The 22,714-nt window shown below is 40.1% G+C and overlaps 1 protein-coding gene across 2 annotated transcripts in view; it reads right to left on the reverse strand.

The window, feature by feature from the left end:
* Positions 1–780: 780 nt before the first annotated feature.
* B3GNT4 (UDP-GlcNAc:betaGal beta-1,3-N-acetylglucosaminyltransferase 4) overlaps positions 781–22,714 on the reverse strand; it is a 78,359-nt gene continuing 56,425 nt past the window's right edge. For both annotated transcript variants that reach the window (XM_075854682.1, XM_075854685.1), the window contains exon 2: positions 781–3,647. In XM_075854682.1, the coding sequence (XP_075710797.1) occupies positions 2,530–3,621 (1,092 nt within the window). In that variant the 5' untranslated portion in view covers positions 3,622–3,647 and the 3' untranslated portion in view covers positions 781–2,529. The remainder of the gene's footprint in view (positions 3,648–22,714) is intronic.

A 22,714-nucleotide genomic window follows, 5' to 3' on the forward strand; every position in this document is an offset into this window, starting at 1 on the left:
TCTGCGGGTCGATAAGATTATGGCGATACCAGATGTATATAGTTTTTTTATGTTTTGTGGCATTTGTGCAATAAAATCACTTTTCGATAAAATTATTTCTTTTTTGTGTCACCATATTCTGAGAGCCATTTTATTGGTACTATTTTAGGGTACATGCGACTTTTTGATCACTTTTTATTCTATATTTTTGGAGGGTTGATGACCAAAAAAATACTGATTCCGACATTGTTTTTTTAATTTATTTTTTTTGCGCTGTTCACCGTGCGGGAAAAATAATATTATAGAACTTTTTTTTTTAACATTTTAATTTTTTTCCTATAATAAAAGACTTATTCTAGGAAAAAAAAGCATTTTTTGTTTTTACACTTTTATAAAACATTTTTATTACTTTTTTTACTTTTTACTTGAAGACTGGCAGCACTGATCACTGCTATAATACATTACACTACCTAGGTAGTGTAACGTATTATAAACTGTCAGTGTGACGCTGAGAGTCACACTGACAGGAAGCTTATGAGGACCGCCCAGCAGGCGCCGACGTTAATTTACTGTGGGCGGTCGGGAAGCAGTTAAAAAGCGTATAAAATTCAAAATGAAGTTTATTCACCTGCAGAGTTATAGTCATCTAAAGAAGCGCATAGCAAAATTGTGACATTTTCTCTGGTCATTTAGCTGTAAACACAGCCTAGTCCTTAACCGATTAAAAACTACAAGAAGAGGATAGACCCAGCGAACACTTCCACAACAGAATTTCTAAGACATTTATTACACGCCCAAAAAACACACTTCAAAAAAAGAAAAAAAAAGTTACATTAATTTAAGAAACAATGTTATTTCCTAGCATGTAACAAATGGTGCTCAGACTATGAGATTCTTGTCTCCCCTTGGTGATTCTGCAGTCAACACTGATGCAATTAATTGACTCGGCATTGAATACGGACAGAAGCTTTTAATAAATTCAGATTACCTAGTCCTAAAATAAGCTTCTTGCTTCCGGAAACAAAGAAGGGGATATGATACTTGCACTAGTTCTGTGGCTCCTTCACTGTGGTAACCAATACAGCGAAGTCCATGCCTATGCGGCAGTATTTGGTAACGCAGCTCTGCCCCATTCAAGTGCGTGAGGCTGAGTTGCAGTACCAAAACCAGCTGCATGGATTGGACTGCCACTGCGTTGAGTGCTACAGACACGTATGACCTTCCTTTCTGAAGTCTGCTGGGATCCAACCTCTGGGATTGGAGGGAGGCGATCATCAATGGCCACAGTAATAAAGACAAAGCACTTCAGGTAGGAATATTTGCAAAACTACACATACATACATACATACATACATACACACACACACACACACACACACACACACACTTGTTTCCCTTCTTAACCCCTTCAGGACCAAGCCATTTTTTGTATTTTAATTTTAATTTTTTCCTCCCCATCTTCAAAAAGCCATAACTTTTTTTTATTTCTCCATCAATATAGCCATATGTGCGCTTGTTTTTTGCTCGACGAGTTGTAGGTTTTAAAAGGTACAATTTGTTGTACCATATAAATGTATTGAGAAACTGAAAAAAAAATCTTTGTGGGGTGGAATAGGAAAAAAACAAACTGATTCCTCAATCTTTTGAGAGGTTTCGTTTTTACGGCTGTCCCCATAAAAATGGCATGTTAACTCTATTCCACTGGTCAATACGATTATGGCGATACGAAATTTATTTGTTTTTTTTTATGTTTTACTACTTTTACAAGGAAGAAACAAATTTTATTTTTTAACAATTAGTGTTTTGTTGCCACATTCTGAGAGCCATAACTTTTTTATTTTTCCATCGATTGAGCAGTATGAGGGCTTATTGCTTGCAGGGCGACTTGTAGTTTCTAATGCTACCATTTTGGGCTACATGAGACTTTTTGATAAATTTTTTGTGAGATATGAAGTGACCAAAAAACAGTGATTCTGGCATATTAATTTTTACGGCATTCACCATGCGTATTAAGCAATGCTATAGTGTAATAGTTCAGAGTTTTACGGACACAGCGATACCAATTTTGTAGTTTATTTTTTACATTACTTCAGAGGAAAAATGGGAAAAGGAGCTTTACATTTTATTTTATACATTTCATTAGTCCCCCTAGGGTACTTGAACCAGCGATCGTTAGATCGCTAGTACAATACACTGCAATAATAATGTATTGCAGTATATTGTAATTTTTACAGGCTCCTGTTAAGCCGTGCCAGAGACACAGCTTAACAGGAGATGAAATAAGGCAGCCCTGGAGGCCTTCATTAGGCCCCTGGGCTGCCATGACAACCATTCGCACCCCTCTCGATCGCTTTGCGGGGGGGCGGGCGATGATCTGTCAAAAGGGCGCGCCCCCGTTTGTAACGTCTTAAATGCTGCGATCGTACTTGACTGCAGCATCTAAGGGGTTACACAACCAGGAACATTACCTCCCCCACCATGATGTAATAGTACGTCGTGGTGCGGGAAGAGGTTAAAGAAGGCAAAAAACATCGTAGAAGCGTTCGTATTTCACAAAGACTTTTTTGACTGTGAACAGTGCATCCCTTCATCACGCACTAAAGTCCACATGATCCACATTTCTGTAGGATTTAATTTGTGAACAACCATTAGTCCTTTATACAAACACGGATCGAATGGATTAACCGGTTTACGAATACCGAATGTTTTGAAACCTGCATGAAATTGTGGCGTCACATTCATATTTTTAAGGCACATCCCAACAAAAACATCATCAATAGGAAAGAGTTCCATGGTTTCAGCTGTACTAAGAAGACGTTTGGTAGTCCTTCTGGACATTAAGTAACCACCTCCTCCAGCATATATAGGATAATGACTGTCATTGTACATATCATGTGGAATGAAATATTTCACTTTAGTGTTCCTAATAGGAACTGCTTTGCGGATTACATCTCCAACAAAAAGGTCATTTTCTGGATCCATCTCCTGAAGAAACTCCACAATATTGTATGTATTAATGAATACATCATCATCACCTTTCAGAACAAAGTTGGTGTGTGAACATCCTTCTGTGAACCATCTTAAAAAGTGAAGCTCCTTAAGTGTGAGATTAAAGAAATTGTCTATAAAATTCCACTGGATGATATCATTAAACTCTTTGTGTTCATAAGATAAGAGTTGGTCCAATGATTGTGAGGGTACGATGGCCTCAGTCTTGCCAAGCAAGAAAACCAGCTTAATCTTCTTGCCCTGAAGTTCTTGCCTCTTTCCCCAGGTATTTCTTATGGCAATCCTCCTATCTATATTAATAGGAAGAGACTTTATGGCTAATAATAAAAAAGTATCTTTTTCACATTCCTTAGGCATGATAAGAGTTGAAAAGTTCCTGCAGTGTTTGTACATCAAGAATAAGCGATGCAGTTCAGGAAAGGTTGAGGAAGCATTGATTGTAGATGCATTGGGATAACAATGGAAGACCTTTTTTGATGCAGGAACCCAAAAGACAAATTCTTGTTTTTGTGGGTCTTTTCTTGGGACAACAGGGTCAACTTCTGTTTTAGTGTCTTTGTAAAAGTAGATTAAAATCCCAAACACTGACAAAGACAAGGTATAGAGCACAAGACTTCGGAGTCGTAGAACCATCTCTGTACAGAGATTCAAGTATTTTCCTGTAAAATAATAAAAAAAATATATATAAGAACTGTGCCAAGAAAACCACAATTTATATAAATTCACTGAACAAAAATATTTTAAAAAATGTTTAATAGTTTTTAAAAAGGACACATCATATTTTAATATTTGAACCTTGGGTTTTAAAATGTTTCCGGATTTTTTTTTCTTCAGAGTACATTAAAAACAACCCTGTCTGCTCATGGGGACTGGATAAAATATTGTTCTCCAGAAATATTCATAGATTTGCAATTAATACATAGAACATTGCAGTTAAAAGGATTGTCCATAGGTCCCTAGATGACTAGCTGATTGTTGGGGTTCATGCTGGTGGAAATCAACTACCTAATGTCCTCAGTGCCCGCCTGGGGTCCTCCAGAGTGAAAGCTGCTCTTTGGTCCCGATTGGTGCCAAAAATAGCTTAAAAATTTACAAGGTGTCTGGACCAGACAGCATCCCTGGGATTGTAACTATTGTGATATTGCACTACAGTTCACCTGCAAAAAAAAATGCTTCATGGTATAGGAAACATTAGTACATAGTCAACCAAAATCTTGGCTGGCAATTAACATATTTAGTAGAACAGAATTATATATTTCCAGTTGCTTATATAAAGCCAACATATTCCACAGCATTGTACAGAGATTTATCACTCCCATCAGTCTCAGACCTCAATAGGGATGCTCACAGTCTAAGTTCACATATCTCCCACGCACACACACTAGGGCCAATTTCTTAGGAAGCCGATTAACCTATCAGTTTTTGGAGAGTAGGCGGAAACCGGAGAATATGGAGTAAAACCACAGGTGTAATGCAGGTGTTGTTCATAGTCAGTGCTGCAAGGCAATAAGGCTAACTTAACCACTGTGAAACCCGATGATGGCAGGTCCTCCATGTCAAAGGTTTATAAAGTCTTTAAGTCAATTTAGACCTTAACAACTTTCCGTGACGCACATTTACACAGGTGGCAAGTACAGCCCAGTGTATTAAATATTACCTCTGTAACTGAAGCGGCCATAGCAGCCCTGATAATATGACAGCTGCCACAATCATTTAGACCCAGCAGTTTGATCACTTGACCATCCTTCCAGGGACTGTCGCTGCCTCCATTGATTGTATATTTCCCATTGTACTGCTACTGCCTTACCATATGTAGCAATCCAGACGGCAGAAATCGATACAATACTGTTTCCGCATTCTCTCGTTGGCGACTGTCAGTCTGACTCAATCAATGGCTGTATGGCGCTCTAGAATAAGTACCCTAATTACTGTCGTAAAAGGAAGATTTGATTAACTTCTAAATATATCATAATGGCGGTCAGAGTTAACAACAGAAAAACTAAAAACATAACATTGTGGGTGCCTGCATCCGCCAATAGAAGAAGCTTACTGCCTACTCTGTTATTATTAAGTTCTTTGCAAGCAATTTGTGCAGGGGAAGGACCACTGAGGGAGCCAGACTTGTCTTGCCGGCGATACGTGTTTAGCAGGATTTTGAGGCTAGCCCTCCTGCCGGACTTTGCATTGCTTCTATTCATTATTACTGGCTGGGTACGTGATCATTTGTCCGGCAGTTAAGATTTACTTGGGGGCTTGTATGCATCGGATGGCTGGTCAGATGACGGATCGATCTCTTTCTCTCCCTGCTCCCCTCTCCCTAGACTTCTTTGGGAAGCAGCCTGTGTCTCACTCTGCTTCTGCTACCCCTCCTCTCTCCATAGACTTCTATGGGCAGGCTGTGAAGAGACACCCCCTCCCCCACTTTCTACAGTCCGTCATTTCTCTGCTCTGTAACTAGAGACGATTTTGCTTAACAGGGGGTGTACAGCAGGAATGGAGATACCTAGAGGCAGTACCTTCACACATAGTTTGCATTAGTAAAACAACGAAATTTAACAGTAAGTAAATTACAAAGTTTACATATCAGGTATACTATTAGATTAGCACAAGTTATTTGAAAAGCGTCCATTTAATCTTTAAGTTCTCCAAAATGACATAACATCAGCGTGTCTGTCACTACTTTATGCTGCCCTAAAAAAGGGCAGCATAAAAAGTTTCTGAAAGTTTGCTTTAACTTATAATATCTTTTCTGTTGGCAATAGATCTTACAAGACCCAGCTGCTCTCCTTTGTACTGGAATTCTCAGCAACAACCTCATCATGAGTTTCTGATCTTTCTCAGCTCATGAAGATAACTCCCATGGGGGAGGCGTGGCTTGGCCGGCATACTTGATGGCCACATAGAACTTGTGCTCCTGCACACCGGAGTTACATAGTTACATAGTTAGTACGGCTGAAAAAAGACACGTCCATCAAGTTCAACCAAGGGACGGGAAAAGGGAAGGAAAAATTTCTACACATAGGAGTTAATACTTTTTTGTTCTAGGAAATTATCTAACCCTTTTTTAAAGCCATCTACTGTCCCTGCTGTGACCAGCTCCTGCGGTAGGCTATTCCATAGATTCACAGTTCTCACAGTAAAGAAGGCTTGTCGCCTCTGCAGGTTGAACCTTTTTTTCTCCAGACGGAGGGAGTGCCCCCTTGTGATTTGAGGGGGTTTTACAAGGAACAGGATTTCACCATATTTTTTGTATGTGCCATTAATATATTTATATAAGTTAATCATGTCCCCCCTTAGTTGTCTTTTTTCAAGGCTAAATAGGTTTAATTCTTTTAATCTTTCCTCAGAATTTAAATTCTCCATGCCCCTAATTAGCTTCGTTGCTCTTCTTTGTATTTTTTACAACTCCAGGGCATCCTTTCTATGAACTGGAGCCCAGAACTGAACTGCATATTCTAGATGAGGCCTCACTAATGCTTTGTAAAGTGGCAATATTACATCCCTGTCCCGTGAGTCCATGCCTCTTTTAATACACGACAATATCCTGCTGGCCTTTGAAGATTGACACTGCATGCTGTTATTGAGTTTATGATTTACAAGTACACCCAGATCCTTCTCAACAAGTGAATCCGCCAGTGTAGCTCCCCGAGACCTTTAATGCACCTGCCAGCGACTTAAAAGCTATCCCCAACAAGGGGAATGTTATTGGCAGCAATGGGAAGGAAAAAATCTGGGAGAGTGAAGACCAGCAAGCCGCTGGAGCACTTTTTCTTCTCCGATGGAGGGAACAAATATGGCACCGGATACCGGATGACAGAGGAGGGGCCGTCTCTCCAGTGCCGGCTACGCTACAAGCAGGTACAGTTGCGCCCTGCATCCCAGCCTTAGCAGCAGACAGAGCCAGTTCTCCCTGAATGGGGACTGGAACTCCCCTTCGCCACAGCTCCTAGATACAAGGGGGATTCCTCACCTACCATGCAGGAGGAGAGAACCTCTTCACCACTCCACCCTATGCCCATGAGCATACCTATATCTCCATTAGAGTCTCCTCAGCAACTTTCTCCCTTGGCTGTTAGCCCTGCCAAACAACGGCAACGATTTAATGATGCACTTGTGGAAGATAGCCCTACTACTACTTCTCTGGTTATGTCGGACTCTCAAGATAACTTCATGGCTTTTCAGACTTCAGATAAGATGGTGTCTGAAACGACACGTAAAGCTATGCTTCTGGCACTCAGGGGCTCTCTACATATGGACTTCACAAATATCATTGCACCTCTTCAATCTTCCCTACACAGTTTGGGAGAGAGAGTCTCACACGTGGAGGCCAAAATGGAGTCCTTTGCATCGGCCCATAATGATGTGGTTCACTCTCATAGCTCCCTGGAGTAGAAGATCTCCTTGCTGCAGGCAAGACTGACAGACAGTGAGGATAGGTTATCGAAGAAATAATATCAAATTCAGAGGGATCCCGGAATCTGTTCCTAACGTGGAACTTAAAGGTTATTTACAGCTATTCACCAAACGCATGCTACCACATAGTGCTGAGTACGAACTTTGCATCGATAGAGCACACAGGGTCCCGAAACCAAAAAAACCTCCCTGATTCGGTTCCTAGAGATGTTCTTGCCCGATATACTTTCTTCCATGTCAAAGAGGGCCTGAAACAACAACCACTTCCACCACCATATACAACATTGAAGTTGTTCACTGATCTATTGGCGGCTATGCTACAAGCCAGAAGAAATTTTGCAGATATCACTTTGAGAAAACGCTCCATACTCTACCGATGGGGCTTCCCGACCAAACTACTGAATAATCAGGCCGGAGCCATATCGGTCATTCCTTCACTCGAAGAACAGGTCTTGTGGAACTAAAACAGTGGAAACCCCCCAAAAGTGACCCCATTTGGGAAACTACATCCCTCAAGGAATTTAGGGGTGTAGCAAGCATTTTGACCGGCTGCTTTTTTTGCAAAAAATTTTGGAACTAGGCCATGAAAATGAAAATCTAAATTTTTTCAAATAAAATTTAGGTTTAGCTAATTTTTTTTCATTTCCAAAAGAACTAAAGTAGAAAAAGCACCACAACATTTGTAGAGCAATTTCTCCCGAGTAAAACAATGCCCCACATGTGGTAATAAACGGTTGTTTGGATACACGGCAGGGCTTAGAATGGAAAGAGCGCCATTTGGCTCTTGGAGCTCAAATTTAGCAGGAATGGTTTGCGGAGGCCATGTGGCATTTGCAAAGCCCCAGAGGGGACAAAACAGTGGAAACCCCAACAAGTGACCCCATTTTGGAAACTATACCCCTTGAGGAAATTATCTAGGGGTATAGTGAGCATTTTGACCCCACAGGTTTCTTGCAGAAATTTTTGGAAGTAGGCTGTGAAAATGAAAATCTACATTTTTTCAAATAAAATGTAGGTTTAGCTAATTTTTTTTCATTTCCACAAGGACTGAAGGAGAAAAAGCACCATAAAATTTGTAAAGCAACTTCTCCCGGGTAAAACAATACCCCACATGTGGTCACAAACATCTGTTTGGACACACGGTAGGGCTCAGAATGGAACTAGCAACATTTGGATTTTGGAATGGTTTCTGGGCACCATGTCACATTTGCTGAGCCCCTGTAGTACTAGTACAGTGGAAACACCCCAAAAGTGACTCCATTTGGGAAACTGCACCCCCTGAGGAATCATATAGGGGTATAGTGAAAATTTTGATCCCAAAGGTTTTTTGCTGAATTAATTAGAATTAAGCCATGAAAATGAAAAATTTTTTTTTTTCCAACAAGACGTAGTTTTAGATCAACATTTTTCATTTTTACAAGGAAGAAAAAGCACCCCAACATTTGTAAAGTAATTTCTCCCGAGTACAGTAACACCCCATATGTGGTTATAATCAGCTGTTTACGTATATGGGAGCATTCAGAAGAAAAGGAGCGGTATTTATCTTTTAGAGCGTAGATTTTGCTGGAATGGTTTGCGGACGCCATGTTGCATTTGCAAAACCACTGATGTACCAAACAAAAGTGACCCAGTTTTAGAAACTACACCCCTAAAGGCATTTATCAAGGGGTGTAGTGAGAATTTTGACTCCACAGGTGTTTTTCAGAAATGAATACGCAGTGGATGGTGCAAAGTGAAAATTGCAATTTTTCCACTGATCTGCCCATTCACCACACAAGATGCTGTGCCCCTAGAGAATCTTACCCCATAAATAAAGGAAAAGACCGCCATTTTGAGCATGGATTTTGCTTGGTAATAGTTCTGTTTGGGGTTTTGCTGGTATTTCCGTTTATAATGTGGTGGCATATGTAATCTGTGCGGAGAACATCAGGGCATAATAAGAGGGTATAATAATGGGGTAAATAATACAATTATGCATAGATGTGTGTTACGCTGTGAAGCGATCCGTTATGCACAGGCCGGTGTCACACTGATAAACGGTTTTCTTTCTTATCCCCCTTTTGTAACGCTCTGCACTTTTTGGGGACTTTTTCTCCTTCGTAGTTTGGGAAATATTACTGGGAAAGTTTTGCGCTGGTATAATACGGGCGCCCTCGCTTCCAGCGGATGTGCTATGTCCATTCCCTTTCCTAGTTCCTAAATACTAGGGCCCTGAAACTGAAGGAATGTTCCCCTCCGGCCTGCGGATTGAGATGTTTTTTCATCACCGCATTACTAGTGCCGTAACTTTTTTGTTTTTTAGTTGATTGAGCGGTGTGTGGGCTTGTTTTTTGCGAGACGCGCTGTAGATTTTATTGGTACCATTTTAGAACACATACGACTTTTTGATCACTTTTTATTTCATTTTTTGGTAAAGGAAATTACCAAAAACAAGCAATTCTGGAATAGTTTTTTATTGTTTTTTTTTTCGGCATCTACAGTGCGCCCTAAATTACATGTTAGCTTTATTCTGCGTATCAATACGATTACGGCGATACCAAATTTATATAGTTTTTTTAATGTATTGCGGCTTTTGCACAATAAAATCACTTTTTTTATAAAATCATTTGTTTTCTGTGTCGCCATATTCTAAGACCCACTTTTTTATTTTTGCGTGCACAAAGCGGTGTCAGGGATTATTTTTTGCGGGACGGATTGTCGTTTTTATTAGTACTATTTTGGCCTAAAATTAATGGGGATCTACCAACTTTTTGGAGATAGAAGAGGAGGCGATCGTAATCGTATCCTTCTGCAGAAGGAAACCATGTGGATCTCCACATTGGGCACTTTGAACCCTAGGGGACTCAATGAAATTTAAGGTTTCTATAATTTCAGGGTGCCCAATAACTAAATAAATCAATATAAATCTCCCAAAGTAAGTACACTCCCATTTATCATTTGGGAGAGAGTACATGGATCTCCAGTGGGATGGCTGTTTACCAGCGTCTCAGGTGGTCTCCATATACCTACTCTTATATACCGTATATATCGGCGTACAAGACGACTTTTTACACCCTTAAAAAAATGTCAAAAGTGTGGGGTCGTCTTATATGCCGGATATTGTCTACATTAGGGATGCACGTTGCAGCCGCACAGCTCAGTATAATACACATGAATGTATGGGAGCGCGGCTGCGGCTGTGTAATTCAGCCACAGCCCCGCTCCTGAGTCATGTTAAGTTCGCGGGGTCAGGATGATGCAATGCGGCCAGCGCTGCACTAATGAGCGGCGGCACTGGAGACAGAACATGGCGGGCGCGCTACAAAACACCCCCATGTTCTGTCTTCAGTGCCTGAACTGCCGCTCATTAGTGCAGCGCCGGCCGCATCACCTCATGCTGACCGCGCGCGCACTTCCTGTCAGGAGCGGGGCAATGGCTGTATTACACAGCCGCAGCCCCGCTCTATAACGGCGGAGATCAGAGAAACTGCTCATCTCCGCCGTTATTCCCCTGAATGCTGCGATCACAGCTGACTGCAGCATTCAGGGGAAAGTGAGAAGGGGGGATGCCCCTGGATCGCGTCACAGGGAATTCCTGTGACGCGATCGAGCGCCATACCATATATGGGCAGACAGCCCAGGGTCTATTGACGGACCCCAGGGCTGTCTTACCATATTTCATGTTGTTAGGACATACCCAAGTATGTCCTAACAACTGCCTGTGTATTATCCGTCCACAGGTTAATGTACTGGCATATATCTGATATATGTCAGTACATTAAAGTTTAAAAATAAAGTAAAAACAAAGTATTATTAAATTGTAAAAAAAATACACCTTCACCTTTTTTACAATAAACATTAAAATAAGTCTCAATACATAAAATACACACATTCAGTAATGGCGCGGACAACAATGTTTTTGCATCATTTATGATGTGTACGCTGTAAAAAAATGAAATAAACACGGCTTTCATTCACTTATTAATGTGAGGCGCGAGGTGCGATGAATTTACCCTCCATGTTCCTCACATTAATAGTAATTAACCCCATCATGTACCTCGCACATTAACCCAATATGACTGAGAAACATGATGGGATTAATTACTATTAATGTGAGGTGCGTTCAAAATTCATCACACGTCGCGCCTCACATCAGAAAACGGAAGAATTTTTTTTTTATTACTGTTGGCAAAAGTATCGAAATTGGTATCGAAAACGCAATACTAAACGAAGTATCGGTATCGAAGTCCAAATTCTGGTATCGTGACATCCCTAGTCTACATATTGTCTACACACAGGTTGTGTGTTACCTTGTGAGCCTGCAGTCCGGTACACAGGCTCCCGGGATGCACGGAATCCGCCACGGATCTGAGGGAAGCCGGTATTAGCCGCCAGGGAACATCTCTGTAAGATCCTCTGGCCCGCCCTTTCCTCTCATTCCCTGCCTCTCAGATCTCGCGCGATGAAGCAGCCTATCTGCGCATGCGCGAGTTCAAAGAGACAGAGAGTCCTGGGTCCTGCCGCCGATGGCCATAGTGAAGCGCTCCTGCACGAAATGGTGAGTATATCTTAAATTCTATATTTTAAGGGTAAAAGTTGGGGGTCGTCTTATACGCCCAGTCGTCTTATACGCCGACATATACGGTAATTAAATAATCCAAATTGGATAAGATTTTAAAAAAAACGCTCTATTTTCTCTCCCCTTCTCTCGTCCAATTTCTTACACTCTAATCTGATCAGATACATTTGCATCATATAGCGGAGAAATCGCTTCTAGCTTAGAAAGTATAACTTAATCTGAATATTACTTTTCCCAATAAAATAAAAAGAGAGATAAATCGTACAATTATTGACCCTGCCATCGAGCAATGAAGATTCAATCTGTGATTTACATAAACGGACTTATTTTCTGACAAGTACAGATAGACATTTAAAATAATCCTTTTCAATTTTCCTAACAAATATGGAATCTTGGAGGGATTCTGATTTATGGCACTCCCCATTGTTGGTGGGGACCCGGTCCCACTGCCTTTTCAGGCATAGGACCAATTCCCTGTCTTCTCTGGGACAAGCCATGGACTCCCTATATATATCCTATTTTAAAAACGGAAGTTATATAATTAGAAATGAATACAATTCGATAGAGGGATTATTATGTTTTCCGCTTTTCTTTTGGTTATTTTTGTGTTGTGGAGACACATCGCTTATCACCCATCATCATCAGAGGGTTTAATATTTATACTCTGTTGATATGCATTTTTAATTAAAATATAAATGCTTTGTATTTTCCCTTACACATTAACGGTTTGGAAGAACAATGATAATTTACATAACTTGGGAAATATATATATGGAATTTGGTACCCGGTATTGCACTTTTAATTAGAGTTAACAAATTAATAGATTTGTCCCTATTAAGGTTGACACTATAAATACACCGTACTCTATTGTATTTGCCAAATGGCTCTGAGGAAATCCCGAACAGGGATGAAACGTGTCAGCGATGTCAGGGAATTCCACAGAGGCCGCGTGCTTGAGACCCCTGATCTAATATATATATTTTGGGTCACTTTGTGTTTTTCACTAATTAATTATTATTATAAATATATATTTTCTATGATATAGGAGAATATATATAATATTGAATCTTGCACTTGATACACATATGTATATTAATAATTTCACACATATGGAATTTTACTATTCCTTGGTTCGCATGTGCTGTACTCTTGGCGATCGCATGGTTGGTCTTGCATGTGGTCGGGACCAGGTTCATATCCCTGGGCGAAGGGCCCCGCGCGGTGGGTGTTCCGGGTGTCCGTCCCTTGTGCGACTCTCACATGCCTCCGCTTTGGGTCATCACATGCCCACCTTGGATTTTTTTCACTATTAGGGATAATATATATATATATATATATATATATATATATATATATATATATTTATTTATTCATTTTTTTTCCCCCCACATATATATATATTTTTTCACATTTTTTATTTTGCATTGAATGTAGAAGTTTTTGTATGTAACTATATAAACAAATGGCATCACCCACGTCGTGTTCAAATTAGGCATGATGTGGTGTGAGGTTAGTCACATATGCTACTGGGGATTGAATAGCTCTCTCGTGTTATTCCTGTATTCCATTATTTACTTATGGTTCAAATTTCATATCATAATTCATTAAGGTGGATGAAGGGATACAGGTATCTTTAGAACGATCTACATATACTCCTGTGTTATGAAATATTTTTTGCAAAGTATATATATATATATATATATATATATATATATATATATAAATAATCTAAATTATATATAAAGATATTTGAATGAGTAATACAGTCTTAAAATGATGGATTTCCTTATTGTTCTTGATAATGGACTTGTCCAACTTCATCGGCTAGTAAAACTAATAATAAATTCAACGCTAAGGTTTGGATCTATTTAGGTTGCCATTGGAGATATGATGGTATTTGAACTAGCTGGTCAAATTTACATTATAGATTAAATTCTGCACATAATGTGACAGTTAGCAATCGTGCGCATGCGCGCTGTGACACTCACCTGTTTCAGGCCGGAAGCTGTCTGATCAGTGACTGACATCGCATGACGCGGTAGACGTCATGACGCCGACGGGGTGACGTGGGGGGGGGGGGTGTACAGTGCGGCATGCGCCATTGGTCATCGCTCTCCTCGATACATTATTTAAACTGTGTCTCACAGCAGACTATACACCTCCTGAAGGTTGCGAAACGCGTGTCGAGGTGCTCTGTTTCCAGGTGTCTAATACACCAACCATCATGTCCTCTACAGGTATGTTGATCTCCACATGTATGTACTCATAGGGATTTTTTGATACCTTGTACTATATCACGTAGCAATATTAACACATGTATGTATTCATAGGGACTTTGATACTTTGTACCAGATCAACGTAGCGATATTAACAGCCTGCTATACCATTTAAGTGCCTTGCATGCTGGTATACTATGAGCATAATCGATATCTAGTTGCACTCTGTACAATGTGTATATTGCTATCGGTGAGGAATTGTTACCACTAGCTATGGTTAAGGACTAAATATAGTATGACACCTGGTTGATTTTATTGTTTTATAGGTCTGTAATATGTGCAATAAATAAAATAAATTATATTTGATAAATCGAATTTCTGTGATAGAGGTTTCTTTTTGGTTAAACCACATTTGGGATATTTCTAAAAACTGCAGAATCTGGGCAATAAATATTGAGTTGCGTTTCTCTGGTAAAACTTGTGTTACAGAAAAAAAACGTATTACAACTGAATTTCAGCAAAAGAATAAAATTTGTCAATTTCCCCTCTACTTTGCTGTGATTCCTGTGAAGCGCCTAAAGGTTTAAGAAACTTTCTGAATGCGGTTTTGAATACTTTGAGGGGTGCAGTTTTTAATATGGGGTGATTTATGGGGTCTATCTAGTTAATAAGGCCCTCAAAGCCGCTTCAGAACTGAACTGGGTCCCTGTAAAAATAGCCTTTTGAAATTTTCTTGAAAATGTGAGAAATTGCTGCTAAAGTTCTAAGCCTTCTAACGTCCTAGAAAACTAAAATAAATGTTCAAAAAACGATACAAATATAAAGTAGACATATGGAATATGTGAAATAGTAACACCACACAAATTAATTACTATCTGTTTTAAAAGCAGATACATTCAAAAATTAGAAAAATCATAATTTTTGCACATTTTCTCAAAATGTTGGTGCTTTTCACAAATAAGCAATGAATTTATTGACCAAATTTTTTCACTAACAAAGTACAATATGTCACGGGAAAACACTCAAAATCGCTTGGATAGGCAAAAGCATTCCAGAGTTATTACCACAAAAATTGACACCTCAGATTTGAAAAAAATGGGGCTGGTTCTGAAGGCCAAAATGAGCTCGGTCCTGAAAGGGTTAAAGAAAAAATAAATAAATATAATATATATATATATATATATATATATATATATATATATATATATGTGAGTCAGGTTTACAGAGAGAAGGATAGACATGAAGTTTAAATATGGTTACTAATGAAGGGTAAAATACACCTCTCTCTCGAACTTGGATCCCAGGAAATGAGAGATTACCTATCAAAGTATGGTATGTTAAAAACAAATAAAAAATTATATATAAATAATAATATAGAAAAAAAGCTCACCGGGTCAAGACGGCAGTCACAGGCAATAATAAACAAATTTCTGGTGGGTGCACAGAATCCACGTTGGCCCCAAGACAATAATAGTGAAAACAAAGTAGTATTATCCAGCACTCCAGAGTTAAAAGGAATTTCTTTTATTCAAATATTCCTTAACCCCTTAATGACGAAGCCAGATGTGTCAAATCTGGTATGTCTGACTTTAACCCCTTAAGGATGCAGCCTAGTTTTGGCCTTAAGGCTCAGAGCCCATTTTTCAAATCCTACATATTTCACTTTATGTGGTAATAACGTCGGAATGCTTAAACCTATCCAAGGGATTCTGAGATTTTCTCGTGACGCATTGGGCTTCATGTTCGTGGTAAAATTTGGTCGATATATTAAGTGTTTATTGGTGAAAAAAATTGCAAAATTTAGAGAAAATGTTGAAAAAAAATAGCATTTTTCAGAATTTAAAATGCATCTGCTTGTAAAACAGATGGTTATACCACCCAAAATAGTTACTAGTTCACATTTCCCATATGTCTACTTTAGATTAGCATTGTTTTTTGAACACTCTTATTTTTCTGGGACGTTACAAGGCTTAGAACATAAACAGCAAAATCTTTTTTAAGGTACCTCTTCAGTTCTGAAGTGGCTTTGAGGGGCCTATGTATTAGAAACCCCATAAAACACACCATTTTAAAAATGAGACCCCTCAAAGTATTCAAAACAGGATTTAGAAAGTTTTTTAACCCTTCAGGCATTTCACAGGAATTAAAGCAAAGTGGAGGTGAAATTTGCAAATTTCATTTTTCTTGCTGAATTTCAATTTTATTAAAAAAAAAATTCTGTAACACAGAAGCTTTTACCAAAGAAACACTACTAAATATGAATTGTCCATATTCTGCAGTTTTTAGAAATGTCCCACATGTGGCTCTAGTGCACTCGTGCACTAAAACACAAGCCCTAGAAGCAAAGAAGCACCTAGTGCATTTTGAGGCCTCTTTTTTATTAGAATATATTTTTGGCAGCATGCCAGGTTTGAAGAGGTGCCAAAACAGTAGGAATCCCCCTATGGTGACCCCATTTTGGAAACTGCACCCCTAATGGAATTCATTTATGGTTGTTGTTACCATTTTGACAGCACAGTTTTTTCACAGCACCTATTTGAATTGGGCTGTGAAATGAAAAAAGTCATTTTTTCCAATAAGATGTAATTTTTAATCAAAATTTCTTATTTTCACAAGAAATAAAATACTCCATTTTGTTGCCCAATTAGTCCTGAGTGTGGCAATACCTAATTTGTGGTGATAAACTGCTGTTTGGGCCCATGGGAGGGCTCAGAAGGAAAGGAGCGCTATTTGTTTCTTTGGAGTCCAGATTTTGCTGGATTGGTTTTCGGGTGCCATGTCGCATTTGCAGAGCCCCAGAGGTATCAAAGCAATGGAAACCAACCAGAAATGACCCCATTTTGGAAACTATATCCCTCAAGGAAATCATTTATGGGTGTTGTGACCATTTTGACCCCATAGTTTTTTCACAGTACTTCTTTGAATTGGGCTGGGAATTAAAACAAAATAAATTTTTTCCAATAATATGTAGTTTTGGCTGAAAATTTCTTATTTTCACAAAAAATAAAATACCCCATTCTGTTGCACAATTTGTCCTGAGTGCAGCAATACCCCATTTGTGGTGATAAACTGCCGTTTGGGCCCATGGGAGGGCTCAGAACGAAAAGGACCACCATTTGGCCTACTGGGGGTTTTCTGGTGCGAAGTCATGTATGCAGAAGCCCGACTTACCAGTACAGTTGAAACCCGCAAGAAGTGACCCCGTTTTAAAAACTACACCCTTAAGGCATTCATCTAGAGGTGTAGTGAGCATTTTGACCGGAGACCTACACCCCATAAACTGTAATGTGGGTTCTCCTGGGTACGGCAATACCCTAGATGTGGCTCTTATCAGTTGCCTGGGCACGCAGCAGGGCTCAGAGGGGAAAGACGAGGGGGGATAAGCTGTGCGGAGTACATCAGGGTAAGTAAAATTGGGGTAAATTATAAACCAAGGGATGTATGATACATTTTAAAACACTTTCATACAGAGCTCTGGTTTTTCAGGACACGTGTCACATTGATATATTGTGTCCTCCCTTATCCCCCTCTTATAGCAGACTTTGCACCTCTTTTGACTTTTTCCCTTCTTTCCAGTTTGGGGAACTTCTCCTGGAAAGTGTTGCCCTTCTACGATGTGTATGGCCTCGCTTCCAGAAGTACTGGGTGCCCCCCCCCTTCTTGGTCCCTAAAGATTAGGTTCTTGATAATCACCTCTTGAAATTCCAGGAAAGTTCCCATCTGGCCTGTACATCGACGTAGCACGTACACATTGCACAAAGCCATCGGTATGATGTGCACGGCCAGCTTCTTATACCACACCCCATGGCGCTGTAGGGCTTCAGGACTTGATCTGACAAGTCCACCCCTCCCATGTACCTATTGTAGTCCAGGAGGCAGTCTGGTTTGGGAGTTTCTGTACTGGTACCTCGTACAGGTACATGGGTACTGGTGTGGCATCTCTCTTGTCCTTGTACTTGACACACAATATGTTGCTGCTAGAATGTGCCCTGCTCTCACCCCTTCTGAGTGTTTGCCCAAGCAGAGTCTTAGGGAGGCGTCTCAGATTTCTTCTAGCAGTGCTGCATGCTGCAGGCCTGTAAGTGAGGCAGTTGGAGAGTGGGACGCTGGTATAAAAATTATCCAGGTAGAGGTGGTAACCCTGGTCCAGCAGTGGGTGCACCAAATCCCACACAATTTTTGCATTAACTCCCAGTAAGGGGGGGGGGGGGGGCATTCTGGGTGCTGAAAACTGCTATCCTTCTCTTTATATATCCTAAATTTGTAGGTATACCCTGATGCACTCTCACATAGCTTATACATCTTCATGCCATGCCTTGCCCTCTTACCCGGTAGGTACTCGCGGAATTGAACCCTCCCTTTAAAATGTACCAGGGACTCATCAATAGAAATACACGTCTCGGTGGTGAATGCTTGGCAAAACCGGGCACTGAAATGGTCTAATAGGGGTCTCCGTTTATACAAACGGTCAAAACTGGGGTCATCTCGGGGTGGGCACGGCTCATTATCAGTATAATGTAAGAAGCAAAGTATTGCCTAATTTATTTTTTTAGGTTCCAGCTCAGTTCTGAAGTTGCTTTGAGTGGCCTATATATTAGAAAACCCTATGAAACACCCCATTTAAGAAACTAGACCCCTCAAAGTATTCACAACCGCATTTAGAAAGTTTATGAACCCTTTAGGTGTTTCACAGGAATTTAGAGCAAAGTAGAGGTGACATTTACATATTTATTTATTTTTGTCAGAAAATCCTTTTTATACAATTTTTTCCTATAACACAAAAGGTTTTACCCGAGAAATGCAACTCAATACTTATTGCCCAGATTCTGCAGTTTTGAGAAATATCCCACATGTGGCCCTAGTGCGGTAATGGACTGAAGCACCGGCCTCACAAGCAAAGGAGCACCTAGTGGATTTTGAGCCCTCCTTTTTTATTAGTCAAAAGAAGGAATGCCTGCAGGCAAACAGAACCCTTTTCCTGACTACCCAATTTAGGAATAGAAAATAAATTGTTAACACTTTTACATTTTTATTAGGCTACGTATAGCAAAAAACAGACCACATATATGGTTTAAAATTATCACTGCCAAATGCCGATGTGAAGTGGATTCAACAGCTGGCGGAGCCCAGCATGATGTGCAACAGCTAAAGGTAAATGCTGACTGACACCAACAGGACAGTCACGAAGCAATGCTATATGGTCCCAGGCTATGCCCGGATACTCAAAGCAGTGTGATCGGCTAAGGCAGGATCCTGCTTTGCACATCATGCTGGGCTCCGCCAGCTGTTGAATCCACTTCACATCGGCATTTGGCAGTGATAATTTTAAACCATATATGTGGTCTGTTTTTTGCTATACGTAGCCTAATAAAAATGTAAAAGTGTTAACAATTTATTTTCTATTCCTAAATTGGGTAGTCAGGAAAAGGGTTCTGTTTGCCTGCAGGCATTCCTTCTTTTGACTATATATATTGCACCTGCTGACTACCCAGGGTCACAATTTGCTTTTCTCTCCTTTTTTATTAGGCACCGTGTCCGGTTTGAAGAGTGAAAAAGTGACCCCATTTTGGAAACTAGACCCCTTGAGAAATCCATTGCTGTTTTCATGGGGTGCATGCGACTTTTTGATCAGTTTCTATTCTATTTTTGGGTGGCGTGGTGACTAAAAAACAGCAATTCTACTATTGCTTTTTTTACAGCGTTCACCGGGCGCTATAAAGGACATTCACTTTATTCTGCGGGGCGATACGATTACAGCGATACCAGATGTTTATACCGTGTTTCCCCGATAGTAAGACACCCCCGATTGTAAGACGTATCGGGGGTTTCAGGGGGGTCGGCTAATATAAGCCGTACCCCGAAAGTAAGACATATGTCTTACTTTCGGGGAAACACGGGGGTATTGCCGCCTCCTGCCCACTTCCGCGCCGCCCCCCTCTCCATACGTCACCGCGCCGTCCCCTGCACTTGCTCCTGCTGCAACTGCCGGAATCGAAGCGCGCGCCGATTCCGGCAGTTTAACCCATTAAATGCCGCTGTCAATAGTGACAGCGGCATTTAATGTGTTTGACAGAGGGGGGAGCTCCCTCTGTCACCCGATCGGCGCCCCCGCAAACAAATCGCGGGTCGCCGTCGGGTTTCCATGACAGCCGGGGGTCTAACAAAGACCCCCAGGTCTGCCTTCAGCATCTGCCTGTTAGGCGATGCCGGAGGCATGACCTAATAGGTTGCCTGTCAGTTTTACACTGACAGGCAATAATGCTTCGGTATACTAAGTATACCAAAGCATTATATATGCGATCGGCACATCGCATAGTGAAGTCCCCTGGTGGGACTAAAAAAAAAAAATGTAAAACAGTTAAATAAAGTTTGTGAAAAAAAAAAAAAAAAAATTCGACAATTTTTTTACAATATAAGACATACCCCGAAAGTAAGACATAGTCGGGCTTTTGGGGATAAAAAGAAAGTAAGACACTGTCTTACTTTCGGGGAAACACGGTAGTTTTTTTTATGTCTTATGGCGTTTGCACAATAAAATACTTTTTGTAAAAAATCATTCACTTTTTGTGTTACCTTATTCTAAGAGCCAGAACTTTTTTATTTTTCCATCAAGAAAGCCGTGCGAGGACTTATTTTTTGCGTAACGAACTGTAGTTTCGATCAGCACAATTTTTAGGCACATGCGACTTTTTGATCTCTTTTTATTCCATTTTTTGGGAGGTGAAGTGACCAAACAATTGTGATTCTGGTACGGTTTATTATTATTTTCTTTTTACGGCGTTCACTGCGCAGGATAAATAACGAAGTAATTTTGGAGTTCAGGCCGTTACGGACGCGGCGATACCAATTATGTATAGTTTATTTGTTTATATATTTTTATTAATAATATAGGACTGATAAGGGAAAAGGGGGGGGGGGGAATTTTTACTTTTCTTATTTTTACACATCTTTTTTTAACTTTATTACTTTGTCCCACTAGGGGACTTGAGGGCAGGAGGCCCTGATCGCTATTCTAATACACTGCTCTACATGCGTAGTGCAGTGTATTAGAGCTCTCAGCTACTCACTGACAGCAAGCATAGTGGGTCCTGACTTCGTCAGGACCCACTAGGCTTCCGTCGATGGCATAGCCGGACACCATTGTTTGGTGTCCGGTTGCCATAGTTACAATCGCCGTCCGCTATTGTGTAGCAGGCCGGCGATCGTAGCTTAACCCCTAAAAAGCTGTGATCGCTATTGAACACGGCTTTTAAGGGGTTAATCAGCAGGGACACAGCGATCGGTCCCCGCTGTAGGAGCTGCTGTACGAGACAGCAGCTGTCACAGCTCCTGCATGTGTCGGGAGGACGGCCAAAATGGCCGTTACTCCCGCGACGTAATATTCCGTCGCTGAGCGCGAACGTATTGGTTAGCGAGACGGAATATTAAGTCGCTGAGCGCGAAGGGGTTAATAGAGAATAACTCTGCGAAAGTTTTGATTATCCAAGTAATTCGGACATTGTTTTTTCGTAACATGTTGTACTTTATTTTAGTGGTAAAAGTAGCCTGATACAATTTGCGGAAATTAATAAAAAAATATAAAAATTGAAGAAATTTTGTAAAAATTAACATTTTTCCCTATTTTTAACTGCAATATGTCAAATATGTATACATACTGTACAATGTTTTTCATTAAATATGTATTTCCATCTCCTTACTCTATTTTGGCAGCACTTTTGAAAAAATAAAATACATTTTCAGCAATTTAGACTTCAAAATTTATAAAATTATTATTCAATTTTTCAAGTACATTTTGTTTTCCTGCACCAAGCCAGGTTTTCAGAGGCTCATAGGTCTCAGAATGATGGAAACCCCCACAAATGACCCCATTTAGAAAACTAGACCCCTTAAAGTATTTATCTAGGGGTATACTAAGTATTTTGACCCCACAGTTTTTTGCTAAATTTAATACATAGCAGGTGAAAAAAATTTAAATTTCACTTTTTTCATAAAAGTATCAGTTTGAAGACCTATTTCTTTGTAAAGCGAACATGAAAATGAAGAAACACACCACAAAATCTATCACCCTGTTTCTCCTGTTTTCAAAAATACTCCCGTTGCTGCCCCAATCTGCTTATTAGACGTGTGGCTGGGCCAAAAAGAGAGGGAGCACCCTTTGGCTTTCAGGGCACAATTGAATAAATTCTAGGCCCCATAACATGCATTTAGAGGCATTGAGCTGCCTGAACAAAAAAAAAAAAACCACGCAGAAATGACCCCATTTTACAAACTAAACCCCTAAAGGTATTCATCTAGTGGTGTAGTGAGCATGCGGACCCAAAAAATTTTAACGGAGGAAATAATGGCTATTATTTCAGACACTATGGGTATATAATGTTTTCTTCAAATTCTTATTACGTTTCCAGATAAAATAGAGGAGACGTGGTAGAAGGTTATTTTGTTAGAAATATGCCACATTAATAAATTTGTGCGGCACAGAAGAGAAGTGAAGCCGTGTATTCATAATGGATGCATATTGCTATAGACGTATTTGCCTGTA

Source organism: Rhinoderma darwinii, chromosome 1 (genome assembly GCF_050947455.1).
Source record: "Rhinoderma darwinii isolate aRhiDar2 chromosome 1, aRhiDar2.hap1, whole genome shotgun sequence".
Lineage (NCBI taxonomy): Eukaryota > Metazoa > Chordata > Amphibia > Anura > Rhinodermatidae > Rhinoderma > Rhinoderma darwinii.